At 36.2% G+C, this 24917-nt stretch overlaps 1 protein-coding gene and 1 non-coding gene across 2 annotated transcripts; one reads left to right on the top strand and one right to left on the bottom strand.

The window, feature by feature from the left end:
* The first annotated feature begins 20177 nt into the window (after positions 1-20177).
* Positions 20178-23236, top strand: LOC127831885 (protein hairy-like). Its single transcript, XM_052356960.1, has 3 exons — positions 20178-20453; positions 20656-20751; positions 21864-23236. Exons 1-3 carry the CDS (start codon positions 20373-20375, stop codon positions 22752-22754), a joined length of 1068 nt encoding a protein of 355 aa, XP_052212920.1. The 5' UTR covers positions 20178-20372; the 3' UTR covers positions 22755-23236.
* Positions 23237-23282: 46 nt separating this feature from the next.
* Positions 23283-23354, bottom strand: Trnae-uuc (transfer RNA glutamic acid (anticodon UUC)). The gene has a single exon. It is a non-coding gene; the product is annotated as a tRNA-Glu (tRNA).
* Positions 23355-24917: the final 1563 nt, after the last annotated feature.

Genomic DNA, 24917 nt, shown 5'->3' with positions numbered 1-24917 from the left:
ACCATGCACGGTCGCTCGAGAAGAAAATGACAATGAAGTGAGTCGTGCTATGTGAAAAGTTGGTTTAATGCATGTGCGAAATGTGTCGTGCCAGATTAGGCTAATCAGGGGCGACACATTCCGCTTTTATGATAGTTTTCTGTTTACAGAAAGTCTCTCCTTAGCACAAATCCAGTTTAGGCGGAAAGTGTCGTCCCTGATTAGCCTGTGCGGGCTGCACATGCATTAAACCCATTTCCACAGAGCACGGCCCAAGTGTATCTCACGCAACAAGGTGACGATTGTGAGTGTATAATTAATTTTCAGGAATATCTAAGACGGTTTCGTACATGACCTTGCATAAACTCAAAATTTTTATCAACACGAAACGTATTGCGTATTATTATTATTAGACTTACTTTGATACAGCGGGGCCGATGCATGTTCTTAAAGTGTCGTTCCTGATTAGCCTGTGCGGACACTTAACGCACATGCATTAACTCCAGTTTACCCAAAGCGATGCTATTATTTTTATGTATTCCATTGTTTGCATGAAATTTCAGCATTGATAAGTCAAATGCAAAGATAAGTGTTTGTGAAGTCATCAGTCCGGAAATATAGCAGATCTATCTATAATTTAATGGACGTGTGTGTACAGAGATGTGCCTTCGTGTGTTCGCAAATAACATATGAATAATTGGGAAATGATTCTTAAAAAAAACAGTGCGTCGGGCTCAAATTCTTTGTCAATGTCTATTATGTCGACTCAATTAATCTCGAACGGATCGGAAAAGCCCATTGTGAGTATTCAGTTCGTTTTTTTCGGGTTATTGATTATTGATACATTAATTGTCGTCTGAAATGTAAAAAGTTATAAAAGTTATAAAAACAACAGCAGTAGTTCTCGAATTTCAAATCCCGGCATTGCGCTGGTTGAGACGGTTAGCATCAACCGACATAAACAAAGAACAACAACAACAACACTAAACAACAACCGTAAAACACGACGACGATCCAAACGAGGTGTACATCTTTGATATTTTGCAATTGTTTCCGATAGGATAAATTATTAAAATAAGATGATGCTGTTAATAATATTTGATTTTCTTTTGACAGGTTTTATTTATATGGTGCATATGTTTGAATGAACGCTTTTGAGGTGATTTTATACAACAGAATATCAGAAATTGATAATTAACTTATTCAAATAAATAACGCGTTTACAAAGTTATACTTATTGCGTGTACATATTTATTATTATTTACATACCATCTTCAACGCATCAATTTACAATTTTAAACGGCCATTAGAATATTTGCTTAGGAGCTACCACCGTGGAAATGAGTCAGTATTTACAGAACAGATAACCTCTTGTAAGATGGGTGTTTAAGGCTTAACAAAAAAAAATGCATTTTATATTTTTTTATGACCAATCTAAAGATATTATCGGCAGGATTTAAACGTCTATCAAGAGCTTTTGAAACCTTAAAACATACACCTGTGCACGGCGCTTGAAGTAGGGTCATTGTATCAATCGCTTTTTAATTTCGATTTAAAACAAATTTTACACCGAGGTGCCTATTAATTAACATCCACTTGTCGATTCAGCGGAGAGTATTATAACCGTCATATTAATATTCACTATACAAATGACATGCCTTCGTGAGGTTTTGAACGCTTAATATTAGTGCAACTCGCACCAACCCATAATTTAAATCCGAACGTTCGCTAAAACATTCCGCATTTTAGCACACATCTCTCTTATTCATGTTTTTATAACACGTCATTTCTTCGTTACAGAAATATTGCAAGAATAAACATAGTGTTTTTGTACGGACGGTTATGCTAGCATTTAATCATAAAACTCATACTTGTTTCTGTAAATCAAGCGTTTTGTATGTTTATAACACGCGACAAAGAAGTCTCTAAACCTAGACTGGTTCGATATAAAGGCGCGTGAAGGCGTCAAAGAAAGCTTGGTCGAGTCGTTAACCAGTCGAAGAATGCACGATATTGCACGTGCGGGCGACGCCGGACATTATCCGAACAGGAATTGGACATTTCGCATGCCGTGGCTTTCTAATTAATAGCCTCTTGATACGGCGGTGCAATGGAATGCATCGGTTTGTTTTCCTGTCGCCAGAAAGTGTCCCTTGGGGGTAATTACTGGGACATACCTGTGCATATTTGCGCATGCGCATTATAAATCATTACGCCGTTTGTAATCGATAGCTGATGGCGGTGATTATGGCAATTTGCTTGTTTAACAAGACTTACAATTTATTTTAAAAAGCCGAGAAAAATAATATGTATAATATATAAATATAAAATATATATACATATAATCTTAAAAGATCGTATATTAAAATATCAATACAATAATGTGATTTATTGCGACAATGAAGTTTTATTAACTAAATGTCAACAAATATCAAATAAAGCTATTTGTATTATAAATGTAAAACATTAATTACATATTACAACACCATTACTAAGTAAGAAAAACACCTTACCATAAATGATTAAAATAAACCACACTATTTTGCATAGCTAGACATTCCAGACATTTATGAAAGTAAACAAAAATATATAATAATTCAATCATTGAGACGAGTACATGACAATGCAATTTTCATTCAAGTTAAAAAATACGGAATCTTATCTTTGTTGTATAATAATAATAATAATAATAATAATAATAATAATAATAATAATAATCTCTTTATTTACCGAAGGTAACTCATTAAGACAACACATTGATACAAAGTCATGCAGACAGTTTAACAATGGCAATCTTATTTTCAATGAGGCCTTCAAACAACTATGGTATGTATAATGCATTTCTACAGTATAATGCAAACATGTAGACTTTGACGGACATAAGAGTACTGTAACAGTGTAATAGAAGTGTCATAAAAAGCAAGTATATTATATGACTTCTCTTATACTATTAATTTCTCTTCCGATAATGAAATGGTCTCAAGGAACACATATTTATAAACAGAAAGTATTTAAGAATATAAATGTATTGTTGATTACATTTTTCCATATGCACACACTCTAACGCACGCACGCACACACACACGCGCGCACGCACAAACCTATACACACACACACACACACACACTTATACAATTACCATATCTTAATTAACACGACCAATATCAATAACAAAAAGTTAACAAAACAGCCGCGTACATTATTGTACAAAGTCAGAGTTTAAAAACGTGGAATACATAATTCTTGAAATAGTTAACGATTGATAGAAGCGGCTGATGTACACAAATATTATAATTACAGAAAACCATATTCATGACCAGTGTTGTTCACAATAGGATATGAAATTACCCAACTGTTATGAAGAATAGCCTGCACCTCCTTGCTATATAAATAGTTTGAAAAAGCAATATGTATATTTGATTGCAGATTTTAAATCTGCAGTAATCATTACGACACTTATGGAGGAGTATTTGACTTTTGAATAAGAGGAAAACAGAAAAATGTTACTACGCGTGAGACTCATTTTGCGCCTCAAAGAGGAAATATTTCTCAAGCCTATGTTTGAAAGTGGTGAGAGTGAGAGATTGGCGAATACTAACCGGTGTGTGGTTCCATATTGCCATACCAGAGTCGCTAAACGACTTTTTTAAAAGGTTTGAGTGAGGTGTTTTATGCGTCAAATCATTGTTTGATATCGATCTTAAATTGTAATTATTGTTTTTCACCAGTTTTATCGTTTTATCAAGTCGTCAATATATGTGGGCGTTAAATTATGAAGAGATTTGTAAATAATTATACCTGTGAAATATTTACATCTGTTTTCAAACGAAAGCCATTGTATTTTTTGTGATAAATCATAATAATTTATATTTAAGTCATTACGTAATATTACTCTTAAAAACCTTCTTTGCAGTTTTGATATTCTGTTTATGTCTCTAGTATTTGCATTTTGCCATGTGACACATCCATAATCAATAATTGGTGTTACATACGCATTATAGAACATAATTTTCATCTCAGGTGTTAGAAAATATTGTATTCGCCTGAATAGTGATAATTTCGATACAAGTTTTGAACAAGTTATATCAACATGGGCCTTCCAATTTAAATGTTTATCAATATGGATACCTAGAAGTTTTTGGGTTGCAACATGTTTTATTTTTGAGTTATTTACAAACAAATTTAGATCTTCTGAATGTTAAGTTTTTGGCGTGATCCTATAGTCATGCAAGTAGTTTTATCTGGGTTGACTGCCATATTATCAATATCAATAAGAATAAGGGTCCGTCTTTTGGGATGCTCCTTTTGCAAATTTTAAATGTAAAATCATATATGTTAACAAACAAAAACAAAACATCAACTTAAAATAATTACTAAACACAATCGCGCATATACATTTATTGACATGGTGTTTATGATTTAAATAAATTGTCATATATGTTGATGTGGTAATCATTATAATATGACTCGCTTGTCATCATTTATTTATTGCACAACCAACCAACTTTGACGTATTGAATGTACACAGTCGTCTTGACCAACGCCGAACACCGGCGACAGAAAATAATTGTGTATGTCTCAACAGGGCGACAGAAGCCTGTCCAGAAAGTGTGGGAACTTTCGCCTTCCTGAGGTCTCCTGTCTGGGACATTTAAAGGCCGGAATTTGCATTTTCCAGTCCCATTTTTCATACACCTGTCCGAAGGACGGTGGTCTCTTTGAACTGACCGCTATGATGAAATATCTCATTAATCACCGCTCTATCACCCTTCATTATCCCTGTGTTATCTCGTTATCTAATTATATTCGCAGTGAGCATTGACGTCTTGAATTCTCTTTTCCAAATAATCAACAAAAGTTCCAAATTTATTTCCAATTAAGAATTATTGGCGGTATTTAAAATCCGCCGTTATCTTGAAATTAGATTTGGGAGATTTTTAGATCGCGAAAACTCCTTCGATAAAGTTTGTAAGAGAATGTGAAACGTTTTTGAAGATGGGTGTTATTAATTGGTTTCTGTAACATTAACCTCTTCAACGATACCGTTTCATTGATGTCGTCTATTAATTTTCTTTAAATAATCAGTCACAACATTTTCACAAATCATGGGCTTCGTCGAAGACGCCCTTTTCTTCCTCTGTTTTTTAATAGAATGAATTTTAGTACAGGTCGCGCCCCTCGTTTATAAATGTTGTATCGTGTAATGAACACGCGACCAACGGTAGTGTCCAATTTCTTGTCAATAGGAAATAAGAAATTTGGAAAAAATTGTGTTTTGATCTTTGGTGTCAAATTTCAAATACTGGTGGTTAATAAATGAACCACGAAAAGGTATGGCGTTTGATAAATATAGAAAAGCAGATTTCGGGTGCGGTTTCATTAAGATTCCATCGATTAAAAGAGATGAAAACACATTTATTAATAATAGTTTTATCATAAAGTTTCACTTTATATAGAAAAGCCAGTGCACTAAATAAAATATTCATTACAATGAAATCGATTCCTAAAGATTGAATTACTGAACTCAAGATAACGAGTTTCTGATTAGTTTTTACTTTTTAACAGTTCAAAAAACACAATTTAGATGAACCAAAAAATGTTCCATAGATATATATCACAATATACTTTTGCGTATCAAGTCATTATACAGCTATTTAAGAGTCCGTTTTTTCGCACCAATTGCACATTTTGAAAGCAATCGTTCGATGTCATTAGCGATTTAATTGGGTAAAATTTGCCTTCACTAAAGCAAAAACGTGAAATGGCTTTTAAACTCCTATATTCACAACTTATAAAGATCCTACCGTTTCCAAATGGGTTATGATTGTGTGTTGCTGTACATTGGAGGATCAATTAATTTTCGTTCAATCGCACACAAATGGTCGATTTTTATTAAAAGTACAACTCAAAACTGTTAACAAAACTATATAAAACCTTAGCATACTCGAGATTTCGCAGTCGCTTTTTTAAACCTCGGCTCATTATCCCCACCTCCGAAGTATCAATTGTGGCGTCATTGATTAACGACTGCAAATAGGCGCTATGCATGACCCCTTCCGTTTTCGGCAGTATAATTGCGTGCATAATCGAAATATTGGTTCAAAAGAGTGTTAATTTATTGAAAAACATCAGTTTGAAAATGATTTTAGTTTAAAATGATGTATAGGATTTTGCTTTGCCGTCAATACAGTTAAGGTCTGATTAATACTTTGCAAACTAATTTTATTGCGACTTTACTACCCATTATCGAAGCCAACTACGGAGCGTTCGATTGGTATTTCGTAATAAAATCGAAATTTGTCACAATACTTCATAGTTTTTGACAAAGCACTTTATGTTCAGTGTATAAAACTTTGTAGTTCACATACCAAGGTCTACGTCTAAGTCATAACTACAATGTATGTTGAAACAAAAATTGGTGGCAACTCAGATTTAGCATTTTAATCGACAGTTTCATCTTCACTAATTCGAAAGCACACATGCAAGACGCCTAAATGCGCCCTATTGTTTATAAAAATGATAACGTTATTTGCTTCCTTACGCATCAGAGACCATCGTCAACGAGTCAACAAACAACGTGACGTAACTTCGGGAAGTGGTGATACTCGAAATCGCGTACCTGTTGATTTTGTCGATGGGCCGATTGCCGATAATACCCGGCTAGTAATTAGAAGTGACAGCATTACATAAGGCACCTCTCCAACAAGTCGTTTGATCGACATGTTTGTTAAATATTGTTTCGGGGCACTTCGACATCAAAGACGACCCTTTGAAAATCCGGACAGCCTCACATTAGCGCAACACTTAAGGTGACGATAATTGTTCGTAATCGTGAGAATCGCACACTTCTTTGGTTTGTGCCCCTTTATTACCAAACAGCCATTTACATACATGTATGTATGTATCGCGTATCAATGTCGAAATGTTAGAAATTACGGTACATTTCAATTCGCAATGACAATGACAACTAGCGGCACATAGAATCTGCATATACGTTATTGGTATCGTTATATATTTTTTGTATCAAGATTCAAGATTTCATTAATACAACATTTACAGAAGGCCAATGGTCCATGTGGATTGTGGACACATTTAAGTACATGCAATTGATAACAACATGTATATTTACTACCGGTGTATGCATATTTCTGATGGGTACTTTATTTATGAGTAAGCGAGGTTGTTGACCATTATATATACTACATACATATATAAAATCGATCATCAATGTTTAACATTGTAGAGAAAATGTTTGGTGTACAACAGAAGTAAATTTATGTCAGTCTATGCACGTGTATCGGCACATTAGATTTGAAAATCAAGTTAACGACACTAAGTTTTGGAAAAACATTCCTCTACTGTATGGCAAATATAATGACATTTTGAATGTGATTTTTTTTTATTTCAGACAAAAAACCTAACGCAGACTACCGACAGGAGTGTCCAAAACAGCATTCCTCCAACCTTCACAAATATGTTAGAAAAGCTTTAGTTACAACAATGTGGGCACATGTGCACCGTACATTTCTCAATTTGGACCGATTTTGGTGCGGAGGTTGTAGCGTAAAGCGTTTAATGGGAAATTATAATTGAAAAACATAAGTGTTAAGTTTCAAACCACAAAAACGTTGATTAAATAAAACTAGAAATCGGTATTAATCTCCTCAGACATATCAATTATACAGGTCTACCGTCGGTATGTGATGCTAGCCCAGTTGGTAATTTAATTTTTAATCAATTTCGCATGAAGTTGAATTTACAAATTCTTCTATATTAATACCACAACAGCTTAGTTGTAAAAGTACGCAACTAAATGCGTCCGAACGTGTTAAACTAGGTCAGAATTGCAGCGAACAAGTCACTTTTAAGGCAGTTTTTAAAAACAGATTTTTTTTATAATTATTGGGCTAGATTATCTTTTTTCGGCCATAATCATGCTATTAGGGATTTGTGTTTGAATACCATCGTTGTTACTTTGTCTCACATATTACACGCAGTTATATCTGAGTATAAATCCGTCCATAGATTAGTCAGAAACCTTTTAAGTACTTCCGACCCCTTTTAAACAACCGGTGACATCGTGGGATGGGACCCGTTGAGCCCCTTTTAAAGCCTTTACACCTCAATTTCGAGTATCAGCTATCGATTAAAACGTATGAATGAAATTCCTCGGCGATATTATCATCAGGAAGCTATGCTGCAAAGTGTTCATTTTACAAATGACTCGAGAGGCCCACGCGCACCTGTAGCCGTTCCCATCAGCCTTTGTTATACCGAAACAAGAAATAAAGCCCTGAGCTACTTTTGATGAAAAATAAATTGATTGTTTTTAAATGCACAAATATCGAATTGATACGCGTTTAAAAGCTAGATGTATCGATAAAAAGCACTTGCTGCATGCCGTCTGGCTTTCTGTACGCACAAACGATTTCCGGATACCCTAACCTTGACTTGAAAATCGGTGCTTTCCACTCTCAAACAATAACAATACAGTTAAACTTTGCATTACATTTTGTGAATTTTCGTATTCCCCTTACTGGCCAATGCTTGTTTTATCATTTGTCAGTACGGATAATAATTGTATTTTCTATGATTTTACACATCAGTAGCATAATTATATTCCAAAGAATGTCTTTTTGACGAATATAGCCCATTCTTTAACGAATGTCATGTCGACAAAAAAAAGTCCATAGTTTAATTGATTTCCAAAGCTGGCTCACTGTTCAAAACTTCGCGAGGAGGCGTGGGAAGGGCGTAAACTTACATCGATCTTTGGCGCCGCCGCGCTTTCGATTTTGTATAGATTTTATCATTTTTATTGCATTTCGCTCGGCTTCAAATGAGTGTTTATTACGACCCCTTTAATTTCGTGATATAAACATAATTATGAGAGCATTTCCGGATGAAATCTGAATCGACAATTAATCAAACGCGTTTGTGAAATCAAAGAATTACTCAACATGAGACGCAAACTGTAAAATGGCTCTAAAATGTTACAAACACTCCCGACAAAAACAACTCGTTTTTCATGACGCATTATTTTTCTCTCACTGTGGGGTTAACCCTTTGCATACAAATTGGATCTTGATCAGACGCCACGTTTTCTGGGTTCTGATCTGGATCCAAACTGTTTGCAAAGGCCTTTAAAATTCGGTTCCAGCACTGAAAGAGTTAATATAAAGTACAAATTTTACATTGAACACCACTGTGTGAATTTATTACCATAGCAATATTATTATTGACGTAAGCTTTAAACTTTAACGGCTTATTCTCTTATTTACATCCAACAGAAAGGCGTGATTACTTTTTTGTTGAAAGATGTGTGAACATAATAAAGTACCGCGAAGAAATGAATGAAGGCAAAAATTAAAAGTCGTATCAATGGAAATTAAAATGATCATAATCGAAACGAAATTTTGGCAAAGGCATACACAGTGAAACTCTGTATTTGCACATATTACAAGATTCAGATCAAAATTACGAACACCAACTATAGAATAAAAAGATAAACATAAATAAACTGAGGATTAATTATTGAAGTTGGGACAAATATGTCGAGTTTAATATTTATTTTGTGCCGCGTTCTGAGAAAACGATTCTTTATGCGCGTGCATAACGCGTCGTCCCATATTAGCCTGAGCGGACTGCACGACACTTTCCGCTTCAACTGGATTTTCGCTAAGTAGATACTCCCTTTAACTCTTTCAGTGCTGGAACCGAATTTTGAAGGCCTTTGCAAACAGTTTGGATCCAGATGAGACGCCACAGAACGTGGCGTCTCATCAGGATCCAAACTTTTTGCTATTCTGATAGTATTTTTTGAAAAAAAATATTAAAAAAATGCTTATTTTAGAAATTCTGCAGACGACATTTTAGCAGACGACAAATTTCCCAGCATGCAAAGGGTTAAACGAAACCCACATGTGGACACAATTACAATAACAGCGGAAATGTGTGTCCCTGATTAGCCTTTACTGACGTCACTTACTAATCTGGTAAGAAACTGTACGCAAATGCATTAAGCCCCATTTCACTAAACGCCCTGTATTTAAATTATTGGTTCTTCTACAGAAAAAGTGTTGCGACAAAACAAGGTTTCAGGTTCGGGCCGTGTCGGAAACGATGCTGTGTTTTTACGTGTTTTTGCGGTAACTGGTGGTACTAATATTTAAAAAAAAATAATTAAGTACTACATATACATAATACTTAGCATGAGAAAGTGGACTTAGCAAATAAAACAATGTCGACACTAACTATGCTTTAGAACTTATTTACAAGTGTTTTACCAAGATATTGTTTGAATTTAGCCTATTACATGCATAGAAAAATGTCACCAAGGTTTGCCCACCTCAGACTCACGTTATAATGCGTAATTTGTAATAACCGTTTACTTAAATCCTAAAGTGCATGACATCATGCCTACACATTGAGCAATAAACCCATCATGATTTTCAGTCGACAAATATGAATCAATAGGAGAAAAAGAATACTAAGTCGATAATATAACATCCTATAAAATCACACGCAGTGTCCGTCTGTATTATGTATTTAATCTTATTCCCCAATAGAAACTCTAATCCATAGAGTTTGACAAGGTGGATGATGTACTTTTATATAATTGCGGGTACATGAAGAAATTCAGAACACGATGACTTTACTGAACTGAATTAAGCATCAGTCTGAATGGAACGAATTCAGTCGACCGGAAGGGATCGCGGACGCAAAGGAGGCGTGTAATATGCGGTCTATGAATCGACAAAGACTTATGCAAATCGGGCTGCAGTTCATTTAGCTAATCGGATTAATGTTTGAAGCGACTGAATGGGCTAGCGGCTTGCCTTTTGTGAAACGTTTAAAACGTTGAGTAACCGCGTATTGGTCATCGTTTGTTCGTGTAAGAGGATATGTCAACACCGCAACCGGAAACGGAAGTTTCTTTGAGTACTTGAGGTCAAGAGTCGTACCAATCTCGACCCGGAAAGAGAAATGATTAATGATCTCGTATACCATATTGATTTTTTTAAATGATTGACAACGTGTTACCTTTTTGAGATTCATTGGGTTTCTTTAGAACTATCACGAATGAAATTTAAATTAACATACTAGTAATCCGGTGTGGTCTCGTTGTTAGGATTCCTGGTTTTCACACAGGAGGCCCGAGTTCGATTATCGGCACCGTAACGTTTTAATGAAAGTTGTGCCATAAATCTGAACCTATGGCACTGTCGACTCTTTTTCAACGTTTGTCGTACAATGAACGGAATGGTTTGTTCAGAACGACTGTGAACCATTTTCGTACATGATAATGGATTTTACGTTGAATATCAATTAGTTTTTAATGTTTGTAAATAGGTCGTTTCTAGTTTATTATTCGTACTCAATCATGAGTGGTGGTCTGGTGAGCAACTTAACTCGAATACGAAGTTCAAGTACTTAAATAATTATGCACAATATTAACAGCAATATTGAGAATTTGTTAACCGATTTCACGCAACGAAAGATACCCAGGTGCGAACGTTATTCGTCCAAAAGGGAGCCTTTGTTATTCAGTATGTTACAATTTCTTATTATTAAACACAAGACAACGCGAATTAAGTTTTATAATGAACACCCATAAAACGGGACAGTAGTTATAATGCGACGCCTAGGTGGTCCAACTCATCATTTCGTTTAAAGGAAAAAACTTACTCTTTGTGGCACATTTGACCTAAGACACTTTTATGACGCTTCTGTACGATACAATCCAGTTTGTCAAAAATATGAATATATTCTGAATTGTATATGACTTTCGTATAGGTGTTAAAATCTATGTTTTGGTCATATATAGATCGTATCGCCTTACTCGAACACCTGGTGTCTTTAATTTTCACATGCAAATGCGCATATTCTTAAGTGTGTTTTGTGCAAAACATTTAGACGCATTGTTATTTGATTCTTGACTATATCTTAAAACAATTCTGCCACATTTTTACAATATTAAGACCAGTGCTTCACTATATGCATATTTTTATTTCTGTACATAATGTTTCTTACATTTTTTATAGTATATAAATTAATGGCGTTCAAAAGCGTGTCAGTACGAAACTACGTAATCTAGATATGTTCATCACACAAGAAACTTGGGCGTGGTCTCGTCGTTTGAATCCCTGGTTTTCACCCAGGCCGCCGGGATTCGTTTCCCTACACCGGATTAATGTCAAATTGCTCCATATAATTCCAGCGATCTCCGACAAAAACATTTATTTATAAGTCTTTGATTTGTTAAAGGAATGTTTTGTATGACTTTTTCCGGTGTGGTCAAGTGGTTTGGAGTCATGATTTTAAACCAGTCCGGCCAGGGTACGATTCCCTGCACTGATAATAGTATTTTGCGTGGGAAATCTTGTGTTTATTGTTTTTTCGACAAACATTAATACGGCAACTGCATTCATGTGGCCAGTATTTCGCTTGCCAATATTATGTACACGTTTACTGAAGGCCGTACACATAGTGGGGAATATGTAGAAACGTAACATCAGTCGTGGTCTAGATGTAAGGAGATCTGGATATACCCAGGGTTCGATTCCCGGCGTGGGAAAAATTCTTGTTTAAAGCATACTTTTCCGATTTCTGGTTAACGTTAGACGAATTTGTCAAATGTCATCGTCCTTTTTGCGAATTGTATATAGTTAAATGACAAAAAGAAAAAATTATAGCGAAATACTAGTATCATTGTGTTACACACTGCTTCTTATTGGCTCCCGCAAACATGTGAATATCCGTTTACATTCATTATAGTTGTGCTAATATTTAATGGCAAATGAACAGCATATGTTTAAAAAAAAACTTTTTTGCAAGTGTTTGATGAAGAAAACGTAAATAATGCGATATTTTGCGAAAACGGCATAATCTCTCGCTTGACATAAGACTATTTTTAATTTCAAATTTACTACTAAATCACACATTTTACTGGAATATGAAAAAAGAGGACCGTACGGATTACTCAACTTACAAAACTCCAAATTAAATGTTGTTCACAGATATGAAACATAATTATGATTTGTGAAAAAATATGATCCTGAAAAGCTGGTCAGTCGTCTGCGATTGCGATCTTGCTAACGATAAATGACCACGATCCTCGCAGACGACAGATCAAGAGCCCAACCTTTGTTATCTCTGAAGAAAAGGGTTGGGCACTAAGATCAAACTATTCCGCTCGTCGTCTATTCGAATTGCGGTATGAATGCGCGTGCACTGCTTCGACATTCCTACGGCTCACTGACCAGTAAATTTGAGAAAATGTGAAAGTGCAATCGCGCAATTAAAGCGATGTAAAAATAATAAAACCTGAATAAAACAGATACTAAACACGTGGATCAAAGCGCACCCGGTAACGCACCCCGGTTAAGGTTGTATATTAACAGGAAGATTTGTGGCGCTTTGATTACAGGCCGCAAGCGTCAATAGGTCAAGTTTTACATCTTTACATCCTCAAGACGTACGGGAACATACGGGAACTATTTTGCAAGCGTCTTTGAGCATGGGACGAATGCCCCTAGGTGGTCCCGATCGCCAGAGCGCATTAGAAATGTTTATGCAATACTCGACTAGGGGTTTATTACGGGGTCATAAAGTTTTTAAGTCTCCGAAAGGGCTACCGCTGATAAAGGCAGGGTTTCCCATTTGATCTCCTGCTAGATTTTACCCACGGGCTGATTTATAAGACGGTTCTTTATGGCGATCCATATGGTACCGCCGATCGCAACGATCAGAGCCATTATTACCGATGCATTGACGGTCCATAATGTATACACATTATCGTGTTTATTACACGGAGGAATCTGTCTTGCTTAAGATGATAGTTGAGGTCCTGATCAAACGTAAAATTTTAATATGGACAAGTCATCGTTTTTAGTGCAAATTTCAAGTAGCATAATTTTATTGGGAAGAAAATATTTACAAGCTCATAATAACAACTACAATGTGAGAGAAATAATAAATATTTTAGTTGGAAAAGGCGTTTCACATTACTGAAATATTACGATTTTACAATTTCTCAGAGTACAAACAGTACGTCCGTCGAGTACACAAGCGTGCTTAATATTTAAGTTCGCACGTGTTCACAGATACCAAAAGAAGTCATACGTTATATATGAATTGTGCTTTCATAGGACGAAACTATAATATAATAAAATCATTGGTAACGAAAAAAACTGAGCAAACAACAAATGCAATTTCTTCAGATTTGGGGCAGTGCCCGCTTGCTATTTTTTGCTATTATTTGGTAGGAATTAACACTAAATATTCTTTGATTAATTAGTTCCATTATTACTTTAACCCGATAAGTCATGGCTAACTTTATACATTGTACGTGTTAAGAATTAATAAAACATTTAATATATTTTTCCATTTATTGTGTATGATTATTTCCTTTGAATACAAGTAGAAATAAGACTGGTTAAAAGGCAGTGTTAATGTTATTAAAACATAAGGTAATTCAAACTTATTGTGTAAATACGCATTGACATCTATTATTTTTGTACATGTACCGTCTCAGTTTGTTAATTACCCCACCCTCTTTGAATTGAAGTGATTGTGCGGTTAGTCTATTATTAAACAATTTACTCATGCAAAGCATTTTGCAACATATATGTGAACATACACTAATTAAGTTATCATTATGCGTAAGAATATATAAAAAATAAATAAGAATTCTGTCGTTTCGAAAATGTATGATACCATCATAAAATTGTGTTATTTGAAAACAAAAATAAAAATGACTATTAAATTGCATGGTTAAGGAAGTGTGCTTGCTATATACTGAGCTACAAAACTCTACAACTATTACTGCGAGTATTTTTATTTTTTTATTTAAAAGACATGTACTATTTTCGTCGAAGAACATTCTCCATGGTCACGCCATGGAAGTGTTAGTCGTGATTATTTGACGAAATGATTAACCAGCAAAAATCTCGTTGAGATTCAGATATCGTGACTAAACACTTATATGTACTGATATCATATGACGCGTTTCTCGCAAGAAGCTCTGTCGAATCCTGATAGAGTAATTAGATTTTATAAACTGCACACATCGTGTTGCAGCCATTAACTTCTTTCACGATCAGCAGCCAATTCACAGCAGGGTCATTTTAAATTAGCAGTAATTCACGCTCGTCTGCATTTATTTCCAAAATATTGCTGTTATTAGCTTCTAATGTTCGAAACGTATTGTCCGAAAATATGGCAACAAACGGTGCACCCTGACACCGGACGGTGTTAGGTCATCAATTGCGACTTTCACGAGACGTTAATATTACAGACCGGTGTTTGTGGGGTCCGTGAGAGATCACAAAAACGTGAGAATGGGCGTAACCGGGTGCTCGTTGTAACAAAAGGGTCCAACACGTCGGAAGTTCGATTATGACATCTCCTGAAATGTGCGAGCTTCCCCATGGCGGGCTGGATAGCGAAACTTGGCTAATAAAAAAGACCGACCACCGAGAAACTCACGAAGTGCAAAGAATGTCACCGAGAATTGAATTGAGTATTACCCAACGAAAGTTTGACGTGCACGTGTGATATGATAGTTCGATTTATGTTCAGGTTTTATGCTGTTTGCTGCTGCTCATCAGTATCTAAGGGTTGGAAATGAAGCCTTTAACATTTGAATCTAGTAAGAAAGGTCTTTAATAAAATTTAACTTTCTGAGGGACTACAAACGTTTGAAAATCCGTTTTTAGTGGCGAAGGGTTAAAACTGCTGCAGCATAGTTTTCTGTTAGTCCCGGTGTATCAGCCTGGTCAAGTAAGACGTGGTTCTATGGCGATGTTTACATTCGACGTTGTTGCTGTACCGTGATGATATTTGCTATCGATATCGGTATGATTGTCAACGCGTCGTTATCAGCGTCGTGTTGTCATTGAAGAGTTGTATATTCGTCATTGTCACACAAAACTGCACTCATAAAATTGATATCAATTTGGTCTGTACCACAAGTGCTGATAATTTCGTTCATAAAATGAGAGGAGCAGTTGAAAAGCGATTGTTTCAATACCTTTGACAATCGTGAAATGAATGTACTACCTCTCTCTGACACTTACACTGTAGTTGAGGCATTTATAGACGAAAAACATGCTTGAATAACTTTTCAATGCGGTAACATATAGGTTTGAATTAATATCCATTAAATGTTGAGTTCAACAAACACTTTGATACCCAGTCGTATTTGTGCTGGGGGTTCTTACTGTGTTCTTAAATAACGGCGAATCGTGACCGGTCGCATTCCGACGCATTCCCTGGGGTCGGGTGATGAAAACGCAGAAATACAAGAACACCAAGAACGCATGATGTTGCCTACAGACAGCGGATACTGTTACAAACGCCGCACAAAAATATGACATTGTTACTTGTGTGTCAGCTCGCTTCATTTTACATATCTTACTCTTCTGGTCCTCTATTCGACGGTCTTCAGGTGCGTTCGAGCTATTCTCGTCGGTTTTTCTTCTATGATATGTGTGTTTCTTTTAAGTTCATGCTTTGTTTCTAGAGAATTCCCGTAATTATCCCTTGCGAAGAGCCATACGTCGAAGTGTTAAAGCATAGTACGTGGTCAAGATGTTGCGGTCGCGGGTCTGACGCCGTGAACATTTACTCAACATACACAGTTGCCATGTTTGTCGGATAGCCCTAGGTTTTAATTTAAATCAGATAACATTAATTTTGCGTTCTCATATGTTTTATGAAAAGTGCTGTTTAAGTCACAGTACGAATATTATTCCGGTGATACGGAGGTTTTCAGAAACCCCACAACTGAAGCATTATATCAATCAAGATAAAAAAAAATCTCACTCAATTATCCTCATAACAATGTGATTAGGAAGAAACCATAAAGACGTGCGTCTTTTGTGGTCGAACGTGACCGCAATGTTCGTCTCCGTAAAGAACTTAAGTTATACGTTTACATTAACAAGAATTTTCGGGCGTCTTAAGCGTTAACATTAACATTGAAGAACTTGCGGGCTATACGTTTATAATTATTAATTTACACGAAATTGCGGGTAAGACCAACTCACAAACAAAATGTTATCTACACAAAGTTACCCAATCATCGGGTCCTTATCAATTTCTTCGCCCATTCTAACGTTTAATGCGTTTTATAACTTTCGCTTTTAATGCGTCTTTAATCGAACAAAGATATACAATTGCTTCGTATGAATATATCAACCAAAAAGCTAGGACACGGCTGAGCGCGCGCTCGAGTCAATCATTTCTTTAATTTAGCCACCTGCCGGCTCGTCGCACGGCGAACAACTTTCCCAGGGCTCCGCTTCGTGAGCACAATCGCTAGATCTTATCTCTAACAAATAATGATGAAATGAAAATCTAATAAACTGTGTATAAAAGTAATTCTCTGTTTATGACAGGGAGGTACTTAAAATTCGAGAATCCGCTCCACAAAGAAAGATTAGTGTTTTTCTTCTTTATAAGGTATATAATACGGGTTTGTGAATCTTGCACTTTTTAAGACATTAAAACTTTTTTTTAAGTAGAAAAGACGCTGGGAAAATGACTTCAGACATATTTTTTTAATTGTCAGAGATTGTGTCATTGTCGTTTTGTCAAGCAATTGTTCATTTTGTGCTTTAATCCACACGAATCATGCGATATCATAAGCTAACAGTTATTAACCAAGATGCTACTATAACATGAAGAGATATTTGTGCCACGTAATTCCACATATACACTTACTGATGACCAGCGGAATTATTAAATATATATCGCGTGATAAAATTAAGCTAAAATATAAAAAAAATCGCTGCGAAATTTGTGCATCCATTTTTGTATCTGTTTGTTATTTTATTAAATAAATATATTTATGTAATAAAGTATATACTAAACATAATATATTTGGATAATTTAAAAAAAACGCATTTATATAACTTTTGGTTTTGCACGTTTGAATATATTATCAACTGATATAATTTAATATCAATTAGTATAATTTTCAATACTATCAAAATTATATAGAATGAAAACAATGTTCTGATTGTATTCTTTCGCTTTATAGTGTTTTTTTTTTCAAGTTTTGGATATCAAATGTTTGACACTTTCTTTAAAATTACACTTAGAGAAAATATTCTGCTGAAAAGTTCTATTTATTTGCACAACTAAAAAATCATTAAAATTTTATGAACCAAGTTTGTGCTTGTATGTCCGAGGATCGTGTTGCTATTTAACGCAAAAGTACTTTACAAGAACCCATACGAGTCACACTTTAATGTATAGGTCGTTAATTACACCAAGATTTCAATGCACGTTTGTCGCCAGATATGTCTGTCGACTCCATCTTGTTTTAACGAGAGACGTGAAATACGACGTTGAGATAAATTAATCCGCACGTCGTCTGCCATAAATTTCTCTACAGACGAGTGCCACCATAAATCGGTCAAGGCTGCAGACGACATCTTGATGTATTCCATATTTCACCACAGACGACAAGTTTTCTCTTGGAACTGCAACGCGCGGAAAGCACGCGCCATTGACACGAATCACGTGACAGCTCCGCAAGATTATCGCGCGCGCAGACGTGATTTACAACCGATAGCTAAATACCAGAAGACACTTTAAGCCGCAACGCTCTAGGGGAATGTCTGTGGTACATCACGCCGGGATCGATAGATCACTGATCAAATATTGATTTTTGTACAATAATCAATTAGCGTATTGAATATTTGACAGGTATATACGGATGACTGTCAGTGACGTAAGCAGTTACCGATAAACAAACGTGTCCGCTAGACAAGATAACGTCAACCGAAATGGAAGGCAATTAATCGTGTAAAAATATCAAAAGAAACGGGTGTTTTTTAATACGACGTTAAATAAACAAACATTCTGGAACTAAAAGTTATTGTGATCGCGTGTTGTTTTATACCTTACATTAATGAAATAATGTATTCCGGTACTTTGATGTTCTTAAAGATAAACGATGTTTTACCAATAGTGTAAATGAAAACAATTTAATGTTAAATTAACTTGCGTAATGAATTGTGTAATATAACCGCATTTTGACAAAGTCTATCAAATCTGCATCTACCGTTATCTTTGTTTTTCTTGTCAGTAAGCAAATAAACATTAACCCATTTATGCCTAGTGGACTATCCCATCCTTCTAAATTTGATCAATTTAATTCCAAAATTAGGAATGTCTAGTATATTTATTTCTATATTTATAATACAGAAATTCCTATAAGTAAACAGCGCAGACCCAGATGAGACGCCGCATGAGTCTACGCTGTTTGTCAAGGACTTTTTTCTAGACGCTAGGCATAAATGGCTCAATCAGATTGCATAACTATCAATTAATTACTACACGTTATCAGACAGCAACCCTTTTAATAAACAAATAAGTACGTATCAGTTCAATAAAGAGATTTATTTAATAGACATGGCTATAAACCGCTGCCTCGTTCACCGAGACTTGTGCACGTGCATTGAACGGCGTTATATCTGGACACGTGACAGTCAGGCTTTTATAAATGTACTATTTCAAGAAATAGGAAAATCATGAATTTTTATGGTTCATTTCTTAATGAAAGTACAAGTACTTCCTGCGTTCAACGGTTCAGTATTGTTAATCCACTAATTGTTTTCATATGAATAGAGATCGCCCGCGTAATCATTTCCGGTCGCGAGGCTCGCAATTTTCCCTCGGGGATAAAAGGGGCGAGATGCACATGGTCTTAGGTCGTTTGACTAACCACATTTTTGCCCATCGCCCAGAAAAAATCGCAGCGCTAACCGAAGACACTTGCGGCATATTTGAGCAGTTTTTGGCCGATTTTCCCACGCCGACGTACAATAGGCCCTTGCATTCCGATAGGCATCTAGCGATAAGCTAGTCGCGGGCGGTCACACCGTCTTTTGTTGGCCTTTACTGCTATCAGATAGATTATTTAGTGAACAGTTCAGTTGGAACACCACAAGATCACCGCGAACAAAAAACTCGAAATCGGGCGGAGCTTTCCCATGCTATTTCGTGTCGCGTTTAAAGATAAACCGGCACGTGGGTAAACTAGCTTTATCGCTTGATTGACAGCTGATACGGCGAGTTATCACCGGATCGCGGTCTAAACCAATCGCGCGCGAGCCGGCACGAGACAGATGAAAATCTCGGCCGCTGATTGGCTGCCAGTCGCGCCGCGCGAGCGTGGGAAAGATCACTGAATACCTTTACATGTAGCTCTCATATTGTCGTCTGCCCGAGGTTATAAACGGAAATTAAACCACTTGTTGGTTCAGATTTATTTTAGACACGACAGTGGTTGCACTCAGTGTTCGGTGTTTTTTCTCTGTGATTTTAATTTAAGTTTGAAAAACATTGACTTTTTCGTTGGTCATTTGTAAATTTGTGAAATGGCGGACACCGCAGTTGAAAGTGGAATTATGACACCTCATAATACTAACATGGACAAAAAGGATTCGGCTTACAAAAGAGTAAGTTTTAATTAATTTGGGAAACACACATAGGTGTTTTATTTGAAGTCTGGTTTACTATGATACCTCTTTTATAACAGTTTTTCACAATTAATTTGATTCGACGTCGTTGTTTGATCACATAATAACACATCAATAATTCATGTTTATGGGCGTTGCTTTGTTTCTAGCTTTATCTTACTATTCGTGTTTATTTTTTCAGAGCAACAAGCCATTTATGGAGAAGAAAAGAAGAGCTCGAATCAACAACTGCCTCACACAACTGAAGACGCTTGTGTTACAGGCGATGAGAAAAGATGTAAGTGAAGTCGGAGTTTTGAATTGTAATATATTTAACTAACATAGCACTCGATCAAAATGATATTTATTTCACATGTTTCCGTTTCAAAGGCTTTGCTGTCATTTTTCTATTACAACGCAATTTAATTTTGTAATTTGAAATATGGCTATTTACACTCAATCCTTAATATCTCAATTGAAATGTTATATTTATAATTACGTGTTGTACATTTATTTGGATTTTTTTATATTTAAACACGTTTGTATTAAATTTCCACCATCACATACCTTATTACAAAACATGATGTCAAAAGTGGGTATTAACGAACAAAATTATCCGTCTTTTATACGAATGTGAAGTTACCTTTGTGGATATTTCAACACTACATGATTTAACCTACGATGTATAAGTAAATTATAATTTTTGAACGATCTGTGATTTATGAAAACCATAACTGTGTAAGTCAGTATTCGGTTACCTGTAGTAACTTTCTTTCGGCTGTTATAAGATGGCAACACCAAAAGGCCAGCGAAATTTCACCTTTTAACCACCAGAGTCTGTGGTTTAATTTATCAAGCGATAAAGTTGATAAATTATCAAAGCTCACGTCACGGTGTCTTCCCGCGAGATCGGGGCGAGATTTTCCCACGAGCCGAGTCCTTTGATTAACGAGCGCTGAAATGCAAGATAATTGCTCTTCAGATAAGATCTACTATACGATTAAACAACGTGTGCTCATAAAAAAACAAAACATTAAAATACAATGAATATCGCAACGCGGCACATTGCGTGTCGACTGATATTGACGATTACCGAATACGTATTGTTGACCTGCATTATATTAAAATGTGAGATCCCTCTTCAGACGGGAACATAATTATGATAAATTTATTGACTTAGGTTGACAAATACTGTTTGTAATTTACTTGAAAAACACTGGAATTTAGAAAACAAAAACTCGAAACTTTGCATAAAAGATGCTTTTAAGCAAAAGATGCGAAAGAAAATCAGTGCAACAGTCTTCGTAAGAATTAATGAACGAAAGTGGCCGTTGATTAAATACTATATACATGTTACATCTATAAAATCAATCATATCAAATATTTATGGTACCTTTTTTGTATTTCCAGACGAACCAGTACTCCAAGCTCGAGAAAGCGGACATCCTAGAGATGACGGTAAAGCACTTACGTCAGCTGCAACGTCAGCAAGTCAGCCAGGCGATCACGTGCGACCCTAACACCGTCACCAAGTACAAGAGCGGCTTTAACGAGTGCGCAAACGAGGTCGTGCGGTACCTGAGCTCCGTGCCGGGCGTCGACAGTGACGTCAGAAGCAAGCTAATCAACCATCTCGGGAACGTCGTAACGCAGGTCAACGGCGCCTCGCCGGAAGTTTCTCAGCAGCCGCTCAACGTTCAGATTCCCGCCGCCGTTGGTCATAACGGTCAAGCTATGCAGAACGGGTGCCTTCTGATGACTACCGCGGGCGTTCACCCGTCGACGGTTGTTCTCCAGCAGAAATCCAGCCCAACAAACGTTGCTGGATTGTATAGTCAAGGACATATAATTCATAACATTCATCAGCAGCAACAACAACAGCAGCAGCAACGGTTATACGCATCGCAACCCCAGTTCTGTGGATCGTTTCAAATTGTGCAAAGTCCGGGGTCGTCATCGCCAGTGGCAGTGTATTTGGGTCAAACACAAACATTCCAGCAGCAATATCAGCCTCATCATCATCAACAACAGCAGCAATACCAACACACTACTCAACCGTCTCCAACAGACAGTTTATCAAGATCTCCTCCTCGCACAAAGGCCAGTCTGAAAGCATTTGACTCTAGCTTTTCGCAAATGTCGGACTCCGAACATTCAAACGCATCGTCGCCATCTTGTTCTCCTGCGTCATCGCCCACGTCATATCCTACGTCAGTGCTGACGTCACATTTGGAATACACCGTTAAATGCGGTCGCACGCCTAGTCCGCTAAAAGTGGACGATGTTTGGCGTCCATGGTGATCACGATTGAAATTAAAACATTTTGTTCAAAACTAATGCTGGCGTTAAGTTTTATGTTTATTTTACCGTTTACCTTTTGTTAAATTGTTATTGAAGATTGTTCGTCATTATGTAAGAAATTGGGACCAACTGTTAGTATGTGATGTTCTTCTGATCGTTCGTCATTTTGTATGAGAATGATACCAATATTTACCACGCATAGTTTATCATATTTTACACTGGCAACATTTCTAAGGTTTTAAACGATGTCAGTTTCTATTTCTTTGATAGCTAACTGTTTACTTTTACATTCAAAACTTGTGCCTTTTCCATAGTGCTTAGTATGGTATCGAAATCGTTTTTGATAACGCATGTTTTTGTTATATATTTTTGATACATACCTGTTTATTGTTCGTATTTTTATATGAACGAATACATGTTTATATTTTATTAAAATTGAAAAAATTACTTGCAAAAAAAATTTTAAAATGAATATGATTATCCGTTCGTGTTGTTGTTTTTTTTAAATACTTATAGTGACAAATCTTTTTCCGGTGCCGGGATTCGAACCCGGGCCGCCTGGGTGAAAACCAGGAATCCTAACCACTAGACCATACCGGATCTCATCGAAATGTGTACTTAAGATGTACTAAATCGTTGTAAAATACTTATATTACGTACGAACGTAAGAGTTGCAACAGTTGTCGTTCTTATGTATTCTGTTTCATTTAATGCCTAATTGCGTCCCCTAATTATTATGTTGAATTACACTAATTCCATTTCCCATAGGGTCATATTATAAAACTGCCAACTTTCAAAGCATTTTTCTTGTTTTTCCTACATATCAAATTTTGCAAGACGGTATCATTGCAAAGATAAATCTGTCCTCTTTCAATAAATGCAGTAAAATAACATGGTCTCGCAACTTCTAAGAAAGTAAAATTCGCCCAAAGGCAAGCACCCTCGGAAAACAGAGTTTCGTTAGTGAACTTTCGACAACATCCACGTTCTTCAATAAATGCTCCCCAAACATTCATCTTTCAACGTAATCCCCAATAAAATGCACCAAATATGTCGCAGACACACATAGGATGCAGGAACTTATCACAATCAAAGCGCTGAAGGCACTGTATGTGTTCGCTGTTGTAAAATGTCGTCCTTGATTAGCTTGTGCGCATTGCACAGGCTAATCAGTATGCACAGGCTAATCTTATTTGACATGCATTAAGCCCCGTTTTGCCTGAAAGCAGCCAATATGTACATATTTCACTGATAAACATCAGACTGGCCAATCTCGTCTTTACAAGCTGTTAAACACTATTAGTCATATAAACCCTCTGCAGTGTGCCAGTGGTTAACTAAAAAGGCAAATACACTGCCGTTCATCACATTCACATGTATGTGGAGGCACAAACGACAACTCTGCTAGGAGAATGGCATTTGTCGTCTGCTGCAACAGGCAGTGGTTGTCTTTCCATACCGTAGTTAAGGCTATTAAGCACATACTGATTTGCAAAATAAGATCTGTAACATTAGCGTGAGCTAACGCTCACACTAAAAAGTATGGGCGCGATCGCTAAATCGTTTTTAAACCCGAAGAGAAAAGGAACTCTTTTGAAACAGGCACTACTGTATTACGATTTATCAACTTTTCATTATAATTATTTTCGAATTAAAACAATAGAAAGTATTATTATGAGAGAACAGGGCTCAATGTATGTGCGTAAAGTGTCATCCCAGATTAGCCTGTGCAGTCCGCAATTTTCAATAGTCTAAGTTTATTGGATAAGTGCGCTGGGGAATACTTCGGTTCTCACATAATGCAGCTTCATGCGCAGAAGAAAAAACGTCGGAGACAGCAAACGAACATATTAAATCAGTAAAAGTTGTGAAAGTAGACTAGTTACAGTCGTAAAAAGGGCATTACACGCGGGTAAGTTTCTTCGAAAAAGTTTTACAGCAAATCTTGTATTATCCTTTTACAATTTTGTTTCATACAGTAACAATTCATCTCATTTGTTATAACAACATCACGCTATACTAATAAACAACATCACACCATACTAATTGTGTGGAGAGAAAAAGATAAACCCGAATGTTTTCATTGTTAACAACAACATGGTCATACAATAGTTGCATATTACGTGGTGTATCGTGCGAATTTGCGTGAATCTGACAATGTAC

This window comes from Dreissena polymorpha, chromosome 5 (genome assembly GCF_020536995.1).
Source record: "Dreissena polymorpha isolate Duluth1 chromosome 5, UMN_Dpol_1.0, whole genome shotgun sequence".
In the NCBI taxonomy this organism is placed as follows: domain Eukaryota; kingdom Metazoa; phylum Mollusca; class Bivalvia; order Myida; family Dreissenidae; genus Dreissena; species Dreissena polymorpha.
This window is presented reverse-complemented; position numbering and strand designations above follow the sequence as displayed.